General features: G+C 38.0%; 3 protein-coding genes across 5 annotated transcripts in view; all 3 read right to left on the reverse strand.

Annotated features, from left to right (window-relative positions):
- The window catches only part of LOC137071058 (myosin heavy chain, fast skeletal muscle-like), a 65,330-nt gene extending 57,216 nt beyond the window's left edge, over positions 1–8,114 (reverse strand). The window contains exons 1-5 of the mRNA XM_067438717.1: positions 7,872–8,114; positions 7,185–7,768; positions 5,089–5,162; positions 4,778–4,905; positions 4,304–4,695 (exon numbers count right to left, since the gene is read on the reverse strand). The gene's annotated coding sequence lies outside the window, so the exon portion shown is untranslated. The remainder of the gene's footprint in view (positions 1–4,303; positions 4,696–4,777; positions 4,906–5,088; positions 5,163–7,184; positions 7,769–7,871) is intronic.
- Positions 8,115–9,944: 1,830 nt separating this feature from the next.
- On the reverse strand, positions 9,945–14,128 carry LOC137071062 (myosin-3-like). The gene is made up of 6 exons (XM_067438723.1): positions 13,989–14,128; positions 13,759–13,848; positions 13,605–13,635; positions 12,747–12,850; positions 12,526–12,664; positions 9,945–10,004 (listed from the first exon to the last, which is right to left on the reverse strand). Exons 1-6 carry the CDS (start codon positions 14,088–14,090, stop codon positions 9,955–9,957), a joined length of 516 nt encoding a protein of 171 aa, XP_067294824.1. The 5' UTR covers positions 14,091–14,128; the 3' UTR covers positions 9,945–9,954.
- Positions 14,129–14,188: 60 nt separating this feature from the next.
- Positions 14,189–16,716, reverse strand: LOC137071061 (myosin-1-like). 3 transcript variants are annotated; one of them, XM_067438721.1, is made up of 8 exons: positions 16,688–16,716; positions 16,529–16,571; positions 15,170–15,255; positions 14,945–15,082; positions 14,703–14,859; positions 14,585–14,606; positions 14,434–14,492; positions 14,189–14,324 (listed from the first exon to the last, which is right to left on the reverse strand). In XM_067438721.1, the coding sequence occupies exons 3-8, from the start codon at positions 15,221–15,223 to the stop codon at positions 14,284–14,286; spliced, it is 471 nt and encodes a 156-aa protein (XP_067294822.1). In that variant the 5' UTR covers positions 15,224–15,255; positions 16,529–16,571; positions 16,688–16,716; the 3' UTR covers positions 14,189–14,283. The 3 variants fall into 3 exon arrangements, with proteins under 3 accessions (XP_067294822.1, XP_067294821.1, XP_067294823.1); XM_067438720.1 differs by having other exon boundaries at positions 14,212–14,346; XM_067438722.1 differs by lacking the exon at positions 14,434–14,492 and having other exon boundaries at positions 14,263–14,396; positions 16,688–16,708.
- Between the last annotated feature and the right edge of the window lie 6,413 nt (positions 16,717–23,129).

The following is a 23,129-nucleotide window of genomic DNA, read 5'->3' on the forward strand; positions in this document are numbered from 1 at the left end:
GGCTTTTATGGCTTTTTTTGCACTCATCATTAAGGTACACTTTTGAAACATCTATTGTGTTTTAAGGTATTGTTTTCTCAGCTGACTGAATAATTTAATTAATTGATCACTGAACACATATCCCTTTGATTCTCCTTTGTAGAGCCATACATTTATTTCCAAACATTTCCTTAAATGCTTCCCAATCTATATTCTCCAGTTTCCATCTTGAGATTCCCCTTTTCTTTTCAAAACAAATTTTTGTGCCGATTTTAGTCACTATTGGGCAATGGTCACTCCTATCAATGTACTGATCCCTGCTATTGAACTAGACAAGTACTGCCTCAGTATTATTATTATACCTTGTCCCTTCTTCATTATTAATATACTAAGGAGTTATCATCAATACATTCCTATAAGTATGCAATTTTTATCAGTACCATTACTCCCCCACAATAAATTATGCAAATGAAATCCCAACACATTATGTTGTTTTATTGTAGTCCCACAACATCTTCTAAAATGCTTTGATTCAATTTCTCACAAGTATTATATAGTAATTAATAATATATACAACCTCTTTCAGTCCATATCTTACTTCTAATTGTTTCATTATTTGACTTTTATTTGATCTACCTATACTTCATACCATTCTTGTTGCTACTCCTCCCCTGCCAAGTTCTCTATCCCTTCTAACTAACTTATATCCCTTTATAATAAAATCTAATTGGGGTTTTAGCAATATTGCCTGTATACATACATTAGGTTTTTCTACTAAATCATCAATATACTTCTTAAACTCTTGACCATTATAAATTAGGCTCCTTGCATTCCATTGTAGAATAATCAGCACCATTAAAATGATCCAACCCATGTCTGAGATGACTGTGTTTCTTCATTGAGGGTATCTCTAATTGTTTCCCAGAGCAACCCTTTTACATCTAGAGAACTGCCGTGGCAGTTGGCAAACCAGCTTATAGGTGCTTTACCGCCACCTACTGGACATGAGTGTGAATCAGAAACTTTGGCAGAATGTGGGGAATAATAATAAAACAAAATAAATTTGTCTTCTCAATGCTGTTCCAAGTAGGCCTACGTTGTTTTTTTAGTGTGAAATTTAGTTTTATTTCAAGTACTTGTTTTAATTCATTTATTTTCTTTTCATGTACATTACAATCCATCCATTTAGCCTATCTCTCATGCCAACACAGCTTTGAATATTATACAAAGTCTTCCTGTGTCATTAATATCCTGATATTCCTGCCACATATATATATATATATATATATATATATATATATATATATATATATATATATATATATATAGAGAGAGAGAGAGAGAGAGAGAGAGAGAGAGAGAGAGAGAGAGAGAGAGAGAGAGAGAGAGAGCAATTATAAGATCTCTATATAGTACTGCCCCAGTGACAGCACTGTACCTGCTGTACCCACTGTACCTTGTAATCCCCCCCCCCTCCACCCACTACCCCTTTCCTCCTTATTGACAGCCTACATTTAGAATAATAGCTTTGATTAATGATGAAAAAGGTTTAAAAATCGTGACTGTTTGGATTGTTTTTCCACAGGCGTTCATTGAATGACTCATCTGGTTCGCGATCACAGATACAAATGTATTGTATTTTACTTTTACAATGAGCATAATAATTACAACAAAAATAAAAATATAGAGAGGACGCAGTGTTCAGAATGAACAGTCAAGTAAAACACACACCGCCCATAGCAATGCGTTATGGCAACGACATTTCAGACTGACAGATACGTAAAAGATAAATGGGACTTTTCTGCCATTTGTTACTGGTTTGTAGACGTTCTTTTATTAATTATAATTCCAATTCTGTTTTATTGGCCACAATATTATCGATGACTGATGAGAGGGGCACTTCTGATTAATTTTCAAAAAGGGCAGAGGCTCGAACCTACAAAGCCTCCCCTCTGCACTTCCCTGTTGTGCATAACGTTATGTGTCCTGTCACAAAATGCGGCGAAATCTCAGACACAATGTTAGCCTAATAGTTAGATTAAGGTGTGTACATGTCTGTAATGCTCTCCGATAATGCGACTAAAATAGGCATACTCCACGTGTCTTAATCCGATTCATGTTTAGTTAGATTATGACTTTAATCAGATTAAGGTAATTAGAAATCGCTGTCTACATGGTAGCCTCTTAATCAGAGTATTGTCTTAATCAGATTAATATCAGAGTATTGTTGTCCATGTAAACGTAGTCAATTACAACATCATGGCTGCGTAGAAGGATCCGGGATTGTAACAAAGGATTGTAACAAAGAAGACATAATACAGTTGAGCAACTAGAAGCCTGTAGACAAGAATGGGACAACATTCCTATTCCTAAACTTGAGCAGCTTGTCTCCTCGCAATTTGCAGACCGTTATAAAAAGAAGAGGAGATGCTGCACAGTGGTAACCATGGCCTTGTCCCAACTTTTTTGCCAGGTGTTGATGCCATTCAATTTAAAATCAACTTATTTTCCCCTTAAAATCATACATTTTCTCAATTTAAACATTTGATGTCATCTATGTTGTATTCTGAATAACATATTTAAATTTTGAAACTTTTAAATCATTGCATTCTGTATGTCTTAAATGCTAATGAGCTTTGCTCAGCCCACCCCTCCTTTCTTTAGGCCGCTTTGACACAACACACGTGGAGTGTTGCCTTGACAACATTTGAGGGGAAAGGATGGTGACAGGAGTCTCTGAGGACACATCTGTGCAACTGTATCAATTTGAACCGGAGTCTGACCCAGTTTCATCACCCAGTTTGTTAATCTCTCTCTCAAAACTGGTCACGTCCCTTTGGCCATTAAAGCTGCTGTCATCTATCCTATACTTAAGAAAACAACCCTAGACCCGGAGGTCCTTGCTAATTATAGGCCGATCTCCAACCTCACCTTCCTGTCAAAGGTTCTAGAGAAGTCTAAAAAACAACAACTTATTTGAGATATTTTAATCAGACTTTCACTCGGCCTACAGCACGAAACAGCTCTGCTTAGGGTGACAAATGACCTTCTAATGACAGCTGATTCACGATCACCATCACTGCTCAATCTCCTTGACCTATCATAGGTATTTGACACAGTGGACCATACCATCCTCCTGGACCACCTCCACAATAGAGTTGAACTATCTGTAGCAGAACTGCAGTGGTTTCAGTCCTTTCTGACAGGACTGAGCATGTTATATTGGGAGATTGGGAGAATGTGAGTCCAGGCTGCTCCCTGTTACATGTGGTGTTCCGCAGAGGTCAGTTCTCAGCCCAACTGTCCAAAGAGGATTTACATGCTCCCCCTTGGTCCTTTTCATTTAATCTTTTCATTGTTATGCTGATGACATGCAACTTTATATCAAAACTGCCCCGAGCCCCTCTACAGCTGTCAAGACTCACCCCGTCTTGAGGCACCAGTTGTTCATTAAACACATACACATTTGTTGGATTCTTCTTAAAAGACAGCTTTATTAAAATTTAATTTAGCGTTTTTTGTTGATTCATTCTGATACACTTCTATTCCAACTTTGATCACAATTGGATAATGATCACTGCCAATTAAAATTTTATTTTTGTTGTAATGCCTGCTATCTCACTTGACAGAGTCAAGTCAATTGTACTTTATTGTGAGTACTATTATATCTAGTATCTCTCCTATCATTAATACACACTAATCCTATCATCAGTATATCAGTGTACAAGACAAATTAAAATCTCTCTGTGTCCTCTTGCCCTGGCAAAATCCTTACTGTCATTGATTCTTGCTCTTTACTTATATTATATTTAATTCCATTCTGCAAAAATGTTGCTACACCTCCATCTTTTCCATCTTTCCCATCATTTTTTTACATTATATCCAACTATGATAAAATCCCGTTCTGGCTTCAACCATGTTTCTTGAACACATATAACATGAGGTTTATCTTGTCAATTTGAAAATAAAAGTTTAAACTCCTGACCATTAGCAACAAGACTTCTTGCAATTCATTGCAGTATATCTATTGTATCAATGTATTGCCATCCCATGTTTGAGAACTAGTAGCTCCCCCACTTATTTTTTCTCAACTGAATCCCTTCATCTGCCTTTAACTAAAAAAAAAACGATTTTTTTTATGTACTGTCCAAACTTATGAGGAATATGGTCATACCTGGTAGGTGAGCTCCTTGACTCGTCGCTCAAATTTGCGGACTCCCTTTACTTTACATATGATTGTAAATATGACTACATATGTTACATAAAGTTACATATGACTTTAAAAAATATGAATACATCCCAAAGTCGAACCGATGTCACATACCTTGAGTTGTCCCTGAACATTCCTGAGCTGTTTCTGGGCCTCAGCAGCCTGGCGATTGGCATGGCTCAGCTAAATCTCCATCATATTAAGGTCTCCCTCCATCTTCTTGATTCTCAGGGAATCATTCCTGCTCCTGACTTCAGAGTCCAGAGTGCCCTGCATGGATTCAATGACTCTCTGGCTGTTCCTCTTGATCTGTCTCCCTAGGTCTGTCAAAGTTTCTCTGCTTCTTGTCAAGGTTAGCAGCCAAAGCATTGGCTCTCTCCACATCAATCATGTGGTCCTCCACCTCACCCTGGAGTCTCTGTTTGGTCTTCTCCAGAGATGCACATTTGGAGTTCACTGCCTTAACTTTTTCCTCTGCCTCTTGCAGATGCTGAGCCAGCTTCTTCCTATTAAGTAAAACAATTTTTTTAAACTCTAATCTATATAATAGTTGTGAAAATTGGGAATATTATACAATAATATACATACTCAATGTACTTTCTCTAATGCGCAAAATGTTTCACATTTCCCACTGCAGCTCAGCCTTTGCCTCCTGCTCTTCCTCAAACTCCTCATGGAGCAGGTCACTGTCATGATGGGCTGATAGCCAAACTCACCTATATAGTTTCACATTCATTGTGTCAGATTGTGATTGGTTCATTTCACACACTTGTTACAGTGTTATGTTAATTTTGATTAATTATTGTTGATAATTAGTACTATTATTTTTAATGATTATTGTTAATTATTGACATTAATTACTGTTGCTATAATATTAGTGAATATGTGTAATTAATTACCATTACTCATCATTCTTGGACTTAATTTCACTAAGTTGGTCCTCAAGTGTGCGGCACATCTTCTCAAGATTGCCCTGCAAATACAAAAGTCATTAGATCAACACATTTACAAAAAGTAAATTATTTTCACTATTGGGGGGTGGGGGGTTGTGAAACACTCAGTTTCAGTCAATCTCATGTCAATCTTGAGTACCTATAGTAGTATTGCATCCTACATATCTCCGAAAAGTCTTTAGTTTTATTATATTTATAAAAGAAAGATAGGCTGTACCGAGTCTTTCAAAAAACAAAACAAAAAAACAAGCGGCTGGAGGCGTATCTTGTGGGCGGAGCTAAAGAATGACTAGCGCACAGCTACTGCGTGACAGCTTCTGAAAGCTGACATCGTAAAAGAAAACCTTACCCTAAAAACCATGGCTATCAGATTCAACTAATACATATATGATCCAGAATCAGATCCGGAGGCTGAAATAAATTTAACAGGAGAAGCAGCAACATCAGGACGTCCGTCTCTGTGGTATGTACTGTATTTAGTGGCTTGTTAACATTTGCATTTGTTTACTCGTGGTATATGATGACATGATTTGGTTTATGGACTATTGTATGTGACTAAACCTTAGCAGTAGCAAGCAAAACAGTTTTGCACGTCAGATAGTGTATAAAAAACTAAACAATGGAGTAGCGGATTTGAATGAAGAAGCACGCTTTGTGAGAACGTCCCCTAGGTTTATGTTTAGGTGGTTTTACAATAAACAAACTGACATCTAGCCTGACAAGCCAGAGCCACATCAAGATGTTTGGTCTGGAAACTCACCATTGACAGGGCTCAATTAGAGGGGCGAGATAAATAGCTGTCTTTCAAACTCCCTCTGCACGCGATAGGATGGCGCTACAACCAACCAGAGCAACGAAGTTGAAACTGAGCTCGTTGATATTAAACATTCGCCGTATCCTGTCGGCAAAACTCCAAAAACATCTTCCCTTTTTAAGAATGACTTCAGAGCTGTTCTTTGTTCTTCTCTCAGAGAAAAGCTTAACTCCAAGTATTCCAGAGTCGCGGTCAAAGCCGATTTGAAAGACCACCGTGTGCCAGTTTCTGTGTTTACTAAAAGCACGCAAACGCAACTCGGCCGTCGTCATTATGGCCCCGCCCGCCGACTCTATACACGATGTGATTAGCCTGGCAAGAGTTTGACGATTACAGCTCAGAAGGGTATTGAGAGTTGCTAGACGACACTCGCGGGCAGATTAGATTTGCTGCCGCTAGGGTGCATCTAGATTTCTAGGCTAACTGACACGTATATTGGTCAGCTAGACAAATGTATTTAAACATACACCATACATCGCATGCTCCATTGATAAATTAACTATACACGATCGTGTTGTTTACTGATGTTGACCTACGGAATGATAGCCAACAACATAGACATTTGAAGCAGTTTTACTCACTGCCTGCTTCCAAAGCATGACCGTGAACCTTTATCGCTGGGACCACTCCATCAAAAACACACTTCTTTGGTAACATTGTTGATTTCGTGAAGTCCTGTGACAGCAGTGACCATGGAGATTCACTTTTGCAACACGATTGAAGTGTGATGTTGTGACGTGATGTAATATAATGTTGCACATCAGATGTTTATCCCCATCAGTTAACCAAACGTTTACTTAAGACATACTAGATAATGTTTATGTGAATACTTGCCAAGACAGTTGTTTTAAAATACTGTAATTCTATGTTCATGTGTATATTGGAATCATGTGATCGTCTAAGAGGCATATTTGTGTGCACACTTCTGATCTGTCAGTCAGCCAAGATAATTTTGTTTAAATCAGCATCAGTTTGAAAATGACATTTCAATGGTTCAACCCATCAAGAATTCGCTCTGAATATTCACAAAGTTGAAATGCTGCAAAAATGTACAAATAAAGCTAAAAGAGGGCTAAATTAATGAATTTTTGCGAATGAAAAAGAAATTTGACCCAAATTGACATTTTTAATTTGTTTTGCCTGTAGCTCGCAATTAGCCTGTGTGCATTCCAACTCATTTTGCCAGCATGGCCACGGGTCAACTATATTCTTTAGAATATTTCCCAACCTTTGCTTTGGCAACAGCTTCCATGTTGCTGGAAAGGCGATCTTCATTTTGTATTCACTCTTCTCTTTCTCAAGCTTCTGCTTGACACGCTGCAGGTTGTCGATTTGCTTTCCCAGCTCAGCCACACTGTCTGCATGCTTCTTCTTCTTCGTAGATGGCAGCAGCAGTATAAACAGAGAAAAGGGGTGTCAAAATTGTACCTTTAGGGGTACAACAGCTTGTCACTGGGGCAGTATTAAAAGGACTCCTAGAAGGTGCATATTAGTACCTTAAGGTACTACTATGAACCTTTTTGTGGTAAAAATAGTACAAAGTTGTCCTTTTAAGGGTACTGCCCCATGGTGACAAGCTGTTGCACCAATTTTCACACCCTTTTTCTATGTGGCTTCATGCTGACAGATGGACTCTTCAAGATCACGACACAGCTTCTGGAATTCACCCTCTGGCTTCTTATTCATCTCAATCTGAGCAGAAGTGGCTCAGTGGCAAGATCATCTGCTGATGTGCCTCTTAGGGCACTTTCTTCTCCTTCCGAAGCTTGGCAATTCTCTCATCCTGAACTGCCATTTCCTCAAGTTCTTAACCTGTGAGATGTTTTATTTTATTTTTGAAAAAGAAGCTTAAATTAATGAATATTCTATATCAATACAGAGATTGAATCTAATCTTAAACCAATCAATCGTAAACCTTATTCTCAGTAGCATGTTTCTTCTTCTCCACTTTAGCCAAGATGAGCTTGAGGTCATCAATGTCTTTCTTCAGCTCAGAGCACTCATCCTCCAGTTTCCTCTTCTTAGCTGTCAGTTCAGCATTGATTTCTTCCTCATCCTCCAGTCTCTCATTTGTCTCTTTGAGTTTAGCGTCAAGCTGGATTTTGCTCTTGATCAGACCCTCAAACTTCTCCTCAGCATCAGAGAGACCCTCAGATTCCTGTTAGTGAAATAGACTGCTATTTCATTGGAAACCACATTGCTCAATTTTAATGGAGCCGATATTCAGTTAATTCAAGTAAATTCTCACAGATGCTGCCTGTGACTGCAGATGCCCTGGTTGATACGAACGACCATCCACAAGAACATCCTCTCATAGATAGATTTGGCTGAGGCACAAAAAGAGTTGTACACCTGTAAGTAGAATAGAGTGGATATTTTATTCTGCTTCTGCAATAATTAGCCAGAATTGTAGGTAAAACACATGAACATGCTGTAAATGTTATTTTTTTTATGTTATTTTTCACACGTTTTGTGCATGTGCTTGTGTACATGAATTACATTTACATTACACATTTAAAAAACAAAACAAAAAAATACAGATAATGTAATTGGATAGTTAATTGCTAGTCTTTATTAGTCAGGTGGAGTTGGAAAAGATGTGTCTTAAGATGTTTTTTGAAAATGGCTACAGACTCGGCTGCACAAACTGAGATAGGCAGGTCGTTCTACCAGGAGGGAATAGGGGTTGAACGACTTCCATTTTTTAAAAGTCGACATTATGTGATGAAAGTCGAGTCGACGTCGTCTAGTTGCTGATGACGTCATTAATAAACAAATAACCATGAGCGCCTCGAGCTGAGACTCGAACTCGGGTCTTCTCGTGCACAGGACAGCTATGGCATATGACACAGCACTGCCCATGAGGTTATCGGTCCTACATAACAGCTTTTGTATCAGTTCTTTTGTGTTATGGTCATTATATTTCTCACAGATTACTGCTGGTTCTGAATAAGATACAGATAAAGTAGCATAATAAAGATATGAATGCATTAGTGGGTGATTGTAGGTGTGTGAATTAATTCTACCTAGCAGCGTCTCTCTACTAATAGTGAAGCTGTGAGTTTTAGTTATCAAGAAATATATGCTAGAACGTTTCAGTTTCTAAGCTATTTTATTGATAAATCACAGAACAGTGTTGATAATACATTTCTGCGCTACTGAATGGTTGTGTGAGGTGCGCGTGATTTTCGCGTGATCAGGCTGTGTGTGTGTGTGTGTGTGCATTGCAATGAAGCGCGCAGTTTAGCGCGATGATTAACTTACGTGTACAATAAGCCTGCATTCTCCCGATCAATTTTAAGCATCCAGATGGTATCAAACATGTCTTGTGGAGAGCTCACGGAGTATACATTTATTTGTCATTTTTAACTGTTCAAAACAGAGCCTGCGTGTCAGGAAATTGTTTATCCTGTTGCACCCTCTATAGGCCAGCGACTAGTCGACGACAAGCTTAAAGCGTCATGACAGAGCATATTATGGCCCACTGAAGTGTTTTGGAACGCGCCGCATTATTCAATGTGTTGACGTAATTTCCCCTGAAAGGCTCCAGCTGTTAGCAGCTCCTCCCCTTTTTTGAAACAGCCAATAGCGTTTCGTTAATATACAGTTTGACTAGAGCGCAAGAGCGGACCTTTCTCTGTTTGGTAAAGCCAGTTTCCTCTAATTGTTTACCATCATAATCTCCTCCATATTGCTTTTGAAATGCAGCATTTTGTGCAGAATTCAAATGGGTCGATATGTTTGTTGTGCGCGTGGACTCGCGCATATGATCAGTGCTGCGCTCTCGTGTCTGTAGTCTAAATTTAGACCAGAGCTGTTGGGGTGTGTGCGCTGAGGCGGTGCGTGAAACTAACGTGAAAACAGACTTTATTTGCCTCAAATGAAAGCATTTTTACACTGAATCATTTCCTATAACATATATAGTGTGCTATGTGCATTTCTCCATGTAGAAATTAGTAAATGTGTTTGTAAACAACTGACCGATTTTAGCAGCAGCTTCAGCAGTGTAAGGGGGCAGGCTTTAGATCAGGGGTGCCCAAACTTTTTCCTATGAAGGGCCAAAAATCAAACTTGATTGAGAGACGTGGGCCGAAAGTAATTAAAAAAAAAATCATAAATCAAACTGTATTAGGCCTACATTAAAGTTGCTATGGGTTTATTCATTTCATAATGTTTACAATAAATATAAAACAAATGTAATCTGATTAACTAATGCAGTTTTATTTGTAAAGTGTTGCATTTTAATGACCAATTAAATGGGCAACAATCCCCAAGTGTTCAATGTAAAATACGGTTCAATGTCAAATACACAATGATCCAGATTCATAATGTTGAGGGATATTTTACTCTTTTAAAAAAGGAACAGACTGTTAGCAAATAGGGTTGGGCGATATCCCCTAAATTGGCAGTTGACAATGTTTACAGTAAAACATCGCAATGGACGATGATATCGTCATTTATTTTTATTTTTATAAAAAGATAAAATACAGAGTATAGTAAATTATATCTCTTTACATAAATACTATTTTCTACTTAAAAACTATAATTTCATTATTTTATTAACCCAAATAAGGACTCACCCGCACAAGTTTCCACGTGATGGGGGAAAAAGGTAGCTTCCTTCCACTTAAGAAGAGTTGTGCACTTTTTATTTTAATTTATCTCTTTACATAAAAACTATTTTCTACTTAAAGCTCTATCTTCGTCATTAACCCAGTGTTTGGTATGTGAATGCTGTTTTACGTGAATATTAGGCCTACCACAGGAGTAAAAGCACAAAACTTTGTTTAAAAAGGAAATAAATTCGCAGATGTAACATTGCAGCCCTGGATGAGAGAGGTGGGCTGAGCCCAATTTAAGATCTGCCAGCTTTTTAATTCTGTTTTGCGTTCTGGTCACCCGATTTGATGGACATCTGGTTTCTTTTCTCAAATCTTCACTCGCGTCGCACTCATTTTCACAGGAAAATATTAATGCTTCTTCCTTTCGTTTGCGTATAATTAAGTATATTATACCCATTCACATCTATGGTAAAGACTGTAGGACGAATACCTTTTGACAAATTTTATTTTATTAAATTTTATGTTTGTGCTTGTTATTAGACTTGAGGCGCGTCAAGTTTATTTGAATAGCGCAGTTCACGTGCACCCAGCGGTTTTACTTTCGCTTTTTCTAGCGGTGCATAATCAAACATAGCCTAAATGTCTTGGCCCTGTGGAAGATAAAATTCACTCTTCAGCCCTTTTACAACAAGTGTTGCTTTGCAACATCATGAAGACAAAGATATTAGAAAAGGTGTCTATCCAGCTCATGTCCCACATTCATCTCAAAGCGCAGACCGGCATGGACGCATCTTTAAGGGGGAAAAGGCTAGGAATCTATCTACAAATCTTTTTTTAACTAATAATTAATTTTCTTATACTCTTTGGGTTACCATTATTTACTGATAATTGTTTAATTGTTTTACAGGCTGCAGTGAGTTGTTTCACTGACGGAAAATAAACATGCATGCTTATTATAATGTTTGAGCGTTTATCATTTCAAAATGTAGGCTCTCTCTCTCGGACCTCGGTGGGCCAAATCAAAGGTTACCACGGGCCAACTTTGGCCCGCGGGCCCTAGTTTGGGCATCTCTGCTTTAGATTCTAGAGAGCATTTTGATTGGACAGAAGATTTGACGAGAAAGTGAAGTCTGCGATGATGTCACCAAAATCTGAGATTCGTTTTAAAGGAAGTGGGAGACTGTAAATTTTGAATGCTTATATCTCCTAAATGCTAATTTTGTCATAGTTTTGGAACATACCAGCTTATTCATAACTTTAAGGGTAACTTTTAGTCATACTAAAAGCTAAACAACTTTAATTTTGATTTCAGTGGACCTTTAAGGTCGACTAGTCAATTAGTCGACTAGTCGGTGCAACCCCTAGGAGGGAATGGTCCAGGAAAATGTCCATGAGAGTTATTTCATGGCTCTTTGGGCATAAACCATGAGGCGTCGTTTACTTGCAGAATGTAAGCTGCTGGAGGTTGTGTAAGTCTGAGCAAGAGAGTTTAGGTATATTGAAACTGAAGCTGGTAGTTGCTTTGTAGGCGAGCACTAGTGCCTTGAATTTGATGCAAGCGGCTATTGGCAGCCAGTGCAAACTGATAAAGAGAGGCATAACGAGCGCTCTCTTTGGCTTATTAAAGACCACCCTCGCTGCAACATTCTGGATCGGATACAAAGGTTTGATAGAGCATGCCGTAAAGGCCAGCTAAAAGAGCATTACAGTAGTCCAGTTTGGAGAGAACAAGAGCTTAGACAAGGATTTGTGCGACCTGTTCTGATAAGAAGGGTCTAATCTTTCTAATGTTGTAGAAGGCAAATCTGCATGACCGGGCTGTTGCAGTAATGTGGTCAGTGAAGATTTATCGTTATGCACAGCACTGCACACTACTAATTTATATTTACACAAAATATTTTACACACAATTTCTGTAATTTATCAGCAAAGTTGATACAACTGTTACTATTGTAAATACCAGAATAAAACTGAAGCAATTAGACTGACTAAAAAGAACACGGCTCACCCTCATTGCCATCAGGCTCAGCCTGCTCATCACGCTGCTTCTGCTTGAACTTCATGTTACCATGATGAAGCACAGCTCCAGTGAACTTGTAGATGCTCATTTTCTCCTCAATATTGAAACCCAGAATGTCAATAACGTCCTGTAATTTACAGAGAAGAATACAATTTATATTTTTTCATATTTATATAGAATATGTCAATATTGAAACAGCAATGACTCACATCAGTAGCATCCAGCTCCACTTTATCATCAATGCTGGCCACTGTGATCTGACCCTGACTGCACATGGGGAAGTCATAGGGGTTGGTGGTGATGAGGGTCATTTCTGTAAAATACATCAATTTTTTTTTGAAAGATTATCTTACAATATTATCAACATGATTATTTAGGGTTTTGATTTATTATTTTCATGATTATGATTTAAATTTCTCAATGTCTAGTGTTCATACTATATCGTTTAGCTCAGGGCAACAATTTAACCTAGACTTTGTTGATTGTATCCTTGTGTTATGGGTGTTAGTTAAGTCGACCCCTGTAGATGGTATGATCCGTGAGTGTTTGGTTGAAAATTTGCTTATACAAGCTAGAGTGTTAATGTGTGGAGGCTAGTTTTTCCAAAGGGGCATCACCAACGGATGATTGTGTATGCAGAGCGATGGAGAAACATCTGAGACAGCAATTCTCTGTTTGTGACTTTGAAAAAGATGTTGCAATGGCTTTGATGACTTTTGCTGCTGTTGTAAAAGAAATATGATAATAGCTGGTGTCCACTGCCACTCCATTTTGCAAAATTTGGAAACCCTAAAAGCATCTCAGACCAACTGAAACATCTCGGATTGACGGTCAAACAGAAAACATCAAGCTCTGATTGCATTTTCCCCTATTGTAAGTTGCGATTAGAACTCGATTTGCAATATTTAAAAATAAAATAATATTGATGAGTCTTGGGAAAATTATGTCTCACAAACTTTATTCAAATTCAGTAATTTCAGAAATGTTAGAACATTTTCAGACTTTAGCATAGTTACACTAGACAGACAATCCATACCCACATCAGGATGTTTGGTCTGGAAACTCACCATTGACAGGGTGAATTCTGATGAATTTACCCTGTTTAAAACAAAATAGCATAATACATGAATAATGTTAATAATCGCTAAATAAATATAACTCCAGTATAGAAAATCTAACACAAATTACCAACTTTACTATAAATAAAAGTAGTGAACTTACAAAACGAGAGGAGTTGTCAATTCTCACAGCATTACCATAAGACTCAAGCAGAGGGTTGGCAGCAATGACCTGGTCCTCCTCGAGAGAGCACTGTGTTGTTTGAAGGGTTTTTATTTTACATTTAATGTCTAAAGACTGTTTGCAGGCATTTCATATTTTCTCACAAAATATAGTTTGTAAGATAAGTGCAACATCTTTCAAAATAATATATATAGTTTTATATATCATACCTTTATTTTGCTGTCCTCTTTCTTCATCTCATCACCTGAAACTTCAACTGTGGCAAAGTACTGGAGGACATGCCAGACTCTCTCACCTCCTGCACTCAGCATTCACAGTCATCCGAGTACTAATCAGTCACACCTGCATCTCGTCACCTCATCGCAGCTCCCCATATAATCCCAGCACTTACCCTCAGTCAGCGGCTCACCTCAAACTAGGAAAGACCCACTTACCAGTTCTCCAGCGATTACCAGTTCTCCAGTGATTACCTGTATCCAGAGTTTCCTTTGTGTCTCAAGTCTCTCACCATCGTCTGAGTTCCTCCACCGTTGTCTCTGTGCATCCTGCCATTATCTTCACATATCTCTGTAAGACTGATCCATATTCATCTATCCATTCACGCTCCACTCCCTGCCCTGTGGTTCAATAAACGTTTTGTGTCTTCACCCTAACCTTGTCCAGTGTGTGTATCCTGACAACAGTCTTTCCAGCATTGAATTCTCGGTTCTGGACTGGACAACAAATATTTCCATATAGATTTGACATCTACATTACACTTTACTTTTTTTAAAATCAAGGTTTAAGATTAACAGAAATTACTTACGTAATCATGACAGACTGGTTTTCTGTTGATTGCAATTTGTAGAATATCCTGTAAATATTTCTTATATTAAAAGCAACATCTAATAAATTCTATAGAAATAAATTCCATAATGTCTTACCACACTGCGTGAACTGATAGGCGTTGTCAGAGACAGAGAAGATGTGGGGTGGGGCCTCCATACGCTTTTTGCCTCTGTAGGCAGACACCACTTCAGCATCATACACTGGGAGCCACTTGTAGGGGTTCACAGTTGCACAGAAGAGTCCAGAGTAGGTCTGAAATGAGCAGAGAAGTGGTCAGATTGCAACAACAACAGACAAATTGAGCTTCAATGCTATTTTTATATTTTTTAGAACGTACATAGATCATCCATGCAGCATAACGCTCTTTGAGGTTATACAGCACAGAGGCTTCATTGAGATGGGTCATCATGGCCATGTCCTCAATCTTGTCATACTTCGGAGGATTCCGGTAGTCATCTTTCTTAACAACTCTTTCCTATTGATGTTATATATTATATATGAAAGAAAACAATGTAATAAGTCATTTAATGAGCATCAACATAAAATGGAGATTAAAAATCACCTCCTTTGGTGTCAAGATAAATGGCAGCCTTGCCATAAGCGGAAATCTCTGCATCCATACTCAAGAGAGAACTTAAGAGAGGTTTACTAAAGAGATAAAATATTAACATATGCATAAAAAAAAAAAAAAACATTAAATGTAACAATAAATGCAAGACATATAAATTGTGTTAGGAAAGAGGCATATTCCTAGTGTAGTTTAGGCTTACACATGAATACAGACACATAAAACAATACTAGACAAACATTTAGATAGGTTAACTCATGAATGACAAAAACTGAATGTATAGGATATGCTGTTGTCAGGACACGGCACATGCAGTACAGTATGAATTGTGGCATATATGAAGTTTCAGATCAATACGGAGATTCTCACTCTCGATTATAAGTCTCACTTGTGGACTTTCTGATCAAGTGCATCCTCCAGCTACGAGCGTGCATTAAATTACAACTCTGTGCTCACTAATGCTCACAACACCCTATATTGGGTAAAAATATGAACAAATATATTTCTTTCTCCACTGTAGATGGTTTTTTTTTTCTCAGTGGATTTATAAGATTTCCTGACAAAAAAATAAGAAATTACTGTCAAATTTTTTTTAATCATAATTTAAAGTTATGATAAAACTTTAGACTTTTCTAATGATTTATAGTCATGCAAATGTAATCATGGATTATGATAGCAACACTGAATGCCAGTTCTGTAGTTAAAACCACTTTCATGTTTTGTTATAGCATCATCAATTGGCCCATTCCCACTTCTTTTTCCCGTTTTCTTAGACTCTACTGAGTCTACACAGAAGTGTACAATTTTGTAAAACATTTAATTTAATTTAAGAGATATAGCCACTTATATTTATATGCACATTAATTGTTGACATACATGTATATATCATGATAGAAAATTGGATCTTAGGGAGCATTTCACACACCATGAGTTAAGATTTCTGAGTTAAGATTTTGTACAGTTTACAAGTTATTAGCAAGAGTTTAAGTAAGGATAGTTTGTGGTGCTAGAGGGTTTGAGTTAGAGTTTCATGTTCAGATTTTCCTCTGTGCTTGTTCTAAATTTGTATAACTTTCCCAAGGGGTTATATGGGCTCTCAAGGGGTTCTATGGACTCAAATTTAGAAGGAGAAAAACAGAATACAATACACCACACAATAAAAATAGAATATGCTTGGCCCTTAAATAAAGGGTAAATGAGATCCCTTCCTTAAATTCATCTTACATTTTAAACACATTTATTTGTAAATAAATTAACCAAGTTTTTGAAAGCAACATGCTTCCCCAGTTATTCAGACTATAACAACTGATTTCCTCTACCTTAATCCACACACTGAATCAAAAACCTGCTTGCCTTTTGTCCTGTGAGACCAGATGACATTTTCACTACCCGTGAACTAAAAGAAAATTAAATTCATTAAAATGTATACATGAATAAAAAACACAGTTACTTTAAGTACAGATGCATATGATGATAAAATGCCCTTCAGTCACAGTCAGCACAGGCTCTTACCACTGGATGGAACTTCTGAGGTCTTATCTGCATCCCTTCTGGTCTACTTGGCTTTTATAGAGGTTGATCATGCACACTAAGCAGAATCTATACATGGGTAACCTCATATATTCTGATATATGATGAGCTTTCTTGACCCAATTTATAAGAAATTTATTATTTATTATTTATTATATTTATTATTATTTATGTACAGACTCACAAACATTCCCCCTGAAGGAATTAGTCAAAAGTCAAACCTTTATTGCTTAAAACTATATAGGTCACAGCTTTAATATCAAAGTTCATGTGTATTATAATTATTTATTTTTAGTCTATTAATATCTCACTTTGACATATGACACACACTGAAGTAAATAAATCCCTCCCCCTCCCTTTTTTTTAAATCAGAAAACATTTCACCTTTTCACCCATGGATGTTCTTGTAGCAGGCTAGTGTGGCAGCAATAGGGAAAAACATTTAAATATGTATCTGACAAGATATATGTCTGGAAAATATGTCAAATACACTGAAAACACACAACAAATGTCAGTGTTTCAGACTGTTCTGACACAGGTTCCTGTATCTTTTATAACTGATCAGATTTTTTATTTTCCTAAAATCACCATTTACATTGATGGAATTATCAAATTACCATTTTTTTTTTATTTAAACACCCAGAAGGCCATTAGACTGTATCAAATACTGGAACACAATGTTGTTGTTTTTTTGTTTGGTTTTTACAGTGTATACATCATACTAAGTGACTTAATAGTTGACATAATAGTTACAAAGAAAAAAAACTGAGTATATTAAACTAAACGACTGATCACAACAAACTTTTGCTGAAACGCATGCCTTTTTGCTAGGAGATGCATGACAACTGCAAAGCATTGTCCTCTAAAATTGGCTCAAAATATCAACCATGTTGGATATCTTCCGACTCGATGTAATCAAACTTTAGTTGCTTTTCCACCGTCAGGCTGAACGGTTCTAAGAACAGTAAGAAATGGTTCCAGTTGTATTTTAACTTGAGCCTGGTACTCCATGTCACAATTACAAACCGTTCTTGACCCAGAATTCAAAGCATGGTTGGCTAACCGTTCTGCACCAACCCAGAGTACCCTAACAACCACATAGCAATGCCCTTAAAAACATACTAAGCACTTTAACAATTGTGTAGCAACACTCTTGAAACCACATTGAACACCCTAGCAACCATATAGCAATGCCCTATCAACCACCCTGTGAACCCTAACAACCACATAGCAACACACTAGAAACTACCCAGAACATCCTAGCGTTTGTGTAACAATGCCCCCTTAAACACCCTACCAACATATTAGTAAAACCTACCCATGTAGCAATGCCTGTAAAATCTCAATGAACACCCTAGCAACTGTGCAGAAATGCTCTTGAACCCGTGGACACCCTAGCAACCATGTAGTAACTAGGGCTGAGCGATAAAACGAAAAAACGATAATTACCACGATATAATTTTCCTCGATAAAACGATAAGAACAGTTCGATAAATTCTTGATATAATGCTTACGCGCTATGCGTAATGCTGCGCATGCTTATTGCAGACCGGGTTTCTGGGTGCTGCACGCGCTGTTGTTTACAGTCTGTGGCTGACAGGCTTGGAGGATCGGAGTGAAGTGGAGCGATAAAAATGAGCAATAGTGAAGAAAATGCAGCGCTCACGACCAGCTCGGAGGACACAGATATCGTTGACAAGTTAGTTCGCTCAACTTCAGTGGTTTGGAGATATTTTGGCGATCCAATCCAACATAAAACATAAAACTACATTCACGCACAGCAGGCTTATTACCTTGTTAGTTGTAGTGGGTGACTTGCAAGCTAATGCTACCAAACTGTAATCACTAAAACATCGGACTTGTAAATCGCTATCATAATTGTTTGTCTTTGGTGATGTATTAATGACTCAGCATCGCATGTGTCAAAAGAGAAATAATTTAATCCGATGTTTAAAATGAATAAAATAGACTAGACAGAGATCTAGAGATTTGCATATACTGAACTTTGCTCTCTCTCCCTCATCTCCCGACCGGCACACTGTCGGTGAGGTGTGTGTGTCGGTGAGATGGGCGTGTGTATGTGTGTGTGTGTGTGTGTGAGTGAGAGAAAGAGCGATGCACAGTGGACCAATACACTGTGATGCAAGAGAGGGGGGATTCAAAATGTTTCGTTTCTTAACTTAAAACGCTTTTCTTTTCTTTTCTTTTTTGCCTGTTTGCATTTTTTGTGTTTTAACTACTTACACAATTAAGTGATGATATTATTGATATACAGTGTAGAGTAAAAAAAAAAATGCTTGCCACAATTAATATTTTAATAAGTCTACCTCAGTTTTAATAAATTGTTCACCTGTTGGGAAGTGTTTGTCATGTTTTGACAAGGATAGTTTAAAACAACAGTTGACTATTTAAAACCACACTCTTTTCTACATCTTTCACCCAGGAGCAAAAATATGCCTTTACATTTTAAAGAAATAAAAATGTTACATTTATTGTGATATTTATCGATATCGACTTATATGGAAAATTATATTGTGATAATTATTTTGGGCCATATCGCCCAGCCCTAGTAGTAACCCCTTTGTAACCACACTGATCACCATAGCAACCTTCAATGCCCTTGAAACCACAATCAACATCCTAGCAACTATATAGCAATGCCCTTGAAACCAAACTGAACACCCTAGCAACTGTGTAGTAACACCCTTGAAACAACATTGAACACCCTAGCAACACCCTAGCAACCATGTAGTAGCCGCCTTGTAACCACATTGATCACCATAGCAACCCTGTAACAATGCCTTTGAAACCATGCTGAACACCCTAGCAACCTTGAAGCAATGCTCTTAAAACCACAATCAACATCCCAGCAACTGTTAGCAACACACTTGAAACCACACTGAACACCATAGCAACTGTGTAGTAACACCCTTAAAACCACATTGAATACCCTAGCAACACCCTAGCAATTATCAAGTAGCCCTCTTGTAACCACACTGATCACCATAACAACCCTGTAACGACGCCCTTGAAACCACACTGAAAACCCTAGCAACTGTGTAGTGATGCCCTTGAAACCACACTAAACACTCTAGAATATATCAACCATGCAACACTCTAGCAACACCTTGGCAACCTTGTAGCAACACCCTTGAAGTCAAGGGTGGTCACCTTGCTCACCTTGCTTGTCTGCAGGAGAACAAATCATCAGATCAGCCTCCGCCAGGTGTGACAGTTCTGCTCTGTCAGTTTAAGCTTTGTCTGCTTTCCGAGCTCTCGGATCTTCTCACCTGTTCCCACGGCTGCCCGCCACGCCTTTTCTGACTCGGATGTGGGACATGGCGGCATCTCTCATCTGGGCTGACCCGATCCTCCAGAAACCTCAACAGTGAGTGGCCGGCTCGACAGAGGAAACAACTTTTCCAGTTTGCATAAAGCACATTTGGCATTACACTCCTGCTCGATCTCAAACACGATCTTGCGGGTCTAGACAAGGTGAAGGATATGGCAGCTCGGAAGATGAGGTAAAGGATATCGGCACGGGTGCCACGCACGTTTCATGTCCTGCTTGTACACTGCAGTTATGTGTGTGCGTTGGTATGGCAGATTTATGATTATGGGACAAGTCAGACACCACCTCTTCGGCAGACCGTCTTGTTCTGGCTAACAAAACCTCACTATGAGTGTATTGGGCAATTGAGGAGCTGTCCATGTCTCTCCCATAGGTGGGTCTCGAATACAAGATGATGAAAGAGAACAATAGGTTACTGTTTTCACCCCGGTTCTCTGAAATATCCACTAGCTTTGCCCTGCTGATGAACAGTAGCGCAGAGGCCTTATATGACAGACAGAAGCGCATTGGCTGTCCGCTTCTGTCTGTTTTGCCACACTTGGTGTAATAAGATGATTCTAAAGAGGTCAGGTACAGATGCCTTTCCCATAGTTGGATCTCTTCACTCAGTGTTTCAGAGAACCGGTATTACGACAGTAACCTATTATTTGTGTTAGATAATAGTTTTTGTGTTAGAATAATCAATAAAATAACACTTTGGTTATGGGTGTGTGTAATTTATGTCGAAGAACAAAATGTCAAAGTGTCGTCAAGTTATGTTTACCACAGGCTTTATATTACATGTAAATCGGAAAAACTCCATGGTGGTGAATTAGACTTGCCGTTTCTGACATCATTCATGCACCACTATATGTCAGACACCTGAAAGATGTTTATTCTTTTTCATTTAAAAGTACAAATGGTCACCACAACTATCCTCTCACTGGCAGCACTCTTTGTCTTCCTCTTTGAGTACTAACTGTGAGTAATGTCACTTCCGGCCACAGCTAAAAGCATGGAGGAGGATTTTCAGTTACACTATTTTAAGGTGTCCTTGTTACAGTAAAATTATACATAGTTAGTTAACGCAGAGTAATGTAGAGTTAGGCACGTAATTATGCATATTTTATAGTTATTACTACACGTAACAATGACAGTAAAAATATTACCAGACTTTCCAATCATTTACACTTATATGAATAAAGTTTTAATTTGATGGACTAATTTAAACAGCTTTTTCTTCTAATACCAACAGCTTCCTTTCCCCTATCCTGTTGGCAAGCTTACCTTGCAAATACTCAGAGACATCTCCTTTAGCCTGACCTTTCAGTAAACCAAGCTGTAATTTCAGCCTCCTCAATATGCTTTTTCCACATCTCAAGATTCATATCTGGTGATTATATCTTTTAATTATTACACGGCTCTGTAAAATACTTGATTCTGATTGGTCAATTGCACATTCCAGCGGTATGTTATTCCCAGATAACAAACGCCAAAGTTGAAAAACACACCGCTCATCCAGGTACTACGAGTTAACTTGAGCGGTACTACTTATATGATATTTTATTTTTTATAAATTATTCAGCAAAAAATAGCACCTTTTCTATTAGTGTCACAAGCACGCCAGGTTCCACCCATTCACAACCGCCATTCACCGCTTCACCAGAGTACTGATCACCTACACCTGCAGATCATCATCTGCCTGCACTTAACCCACATGCTCACTCTCAAGCTTGCCCTAGTGAAAAAAAAAAGTATAATATGAAAAAAAAAGTATACTAAAGCCTAGTTCACACTGCCCGATTTTTCCTCCGATTTTGAGTCGCCGACAGGTTTTGTGAAATCGCCGACAAATGCCCGAGATCACAGGCAAATTGGTGCTTGTGCATGCGGGTGACAATCACGCAGTGTGAATGATCAAAGACGCGATCAGAGAGAATCGCCAATGCTGGTGAGATATTTGGTGAGATATTTGGCATGCTAAATATCTGGAGCTGTCGGCGATTGAAACTCCACTCATACGGGTACTACGAGTTATCTGGACCGGTACTACTTCTATGCTTAACGCTGGCGCCATCTTGTGGCTTAAGCAGCCGTGGGTTACAATGGAAGACTTCAAGGCAGGTTTCCTTTATAACGTTTTTAATATAGATCTTTTTCTTACACAAACGCATCGATTCGAATCAGAAGGCTCTATTAACCCATCGGAGTCGAGTGGAGCACGTTATTTGACGGACAGCTGCATTTTTTTATGGACTTCAAACACAACTACAACAACTGCTTGGATTAACGTTAGCCTGGACTTTTTAAATATAACTCCAATTGTATTTGTCTGAAAGAAGAATGTCATATACACCTACGATAACTTGAGGGTGAGTAAATCACAGGCTTGGTTTCATTTTTGGGTGAACTAACCCTTTCAGCATTCATTTTCAACATTTAGCAAGGGCATATGGCAAATCTTCAGCAATAGATAAAGGCTTAAAGCAGGTAGGAACTGTTTTCCTTCGCGGAAGCTTTGCGTAAGAGCTAATAAAATATTTAATCTCGAGACAATATTTTGTGTCTAATAATTATTTATTTGAGACTAGTAACGTTAGCCGTGTAATAAGCGGGATAATGTACACCCAGCCGGTTGTTATCGCAGAATAAACCCCTTCAGAGTGATGCAAGACCCCTCCGCTTCGGGGTCCTGATCACTCTGTCGGGGTTTATTCTGCGATAACAACCGGCTGGGTGTACATATCCCTTACAGTATAGTGACTAATTACATGCTTAGAGATATTAAATGTGCTTTATTTGTATTATAAGTATATTTTATTTGTGTTAAGTATATTTTATTTGTGTTTTAAGTAAATTACAAATGAATTACCAATATATTCAGAACACACAAGCATATACTATGAATATAATATATATTTTATTTACCATGACTTATTCAAATGACTAAAAACATTGTACAATATACTTTGAATTACATAATGTCACACAATACAGTATTTTAAATGTGTTACATTACATTTTAATGAATTACCTAATGACTTACTTTCCCAATGTTAAATGCATTTGTTTTCAAGGACATTACAATAAATT

Source organism: Pseudorasbora parva, chromosome 3, assembly GCF_024679245.1.
Source record: "Pseudorasbora parva isolate DD20220531a chromosome 3, ASM2467924v1, whole genome shotgun sequence".
In the NCBI taxonomy this organism is placed as follows: Eukaryota; Metazoa; Chordata; class Actinopteri; order Cypriniformes; family Gobionidae; genus Pseudorasbora; species Pseudorasbora parva.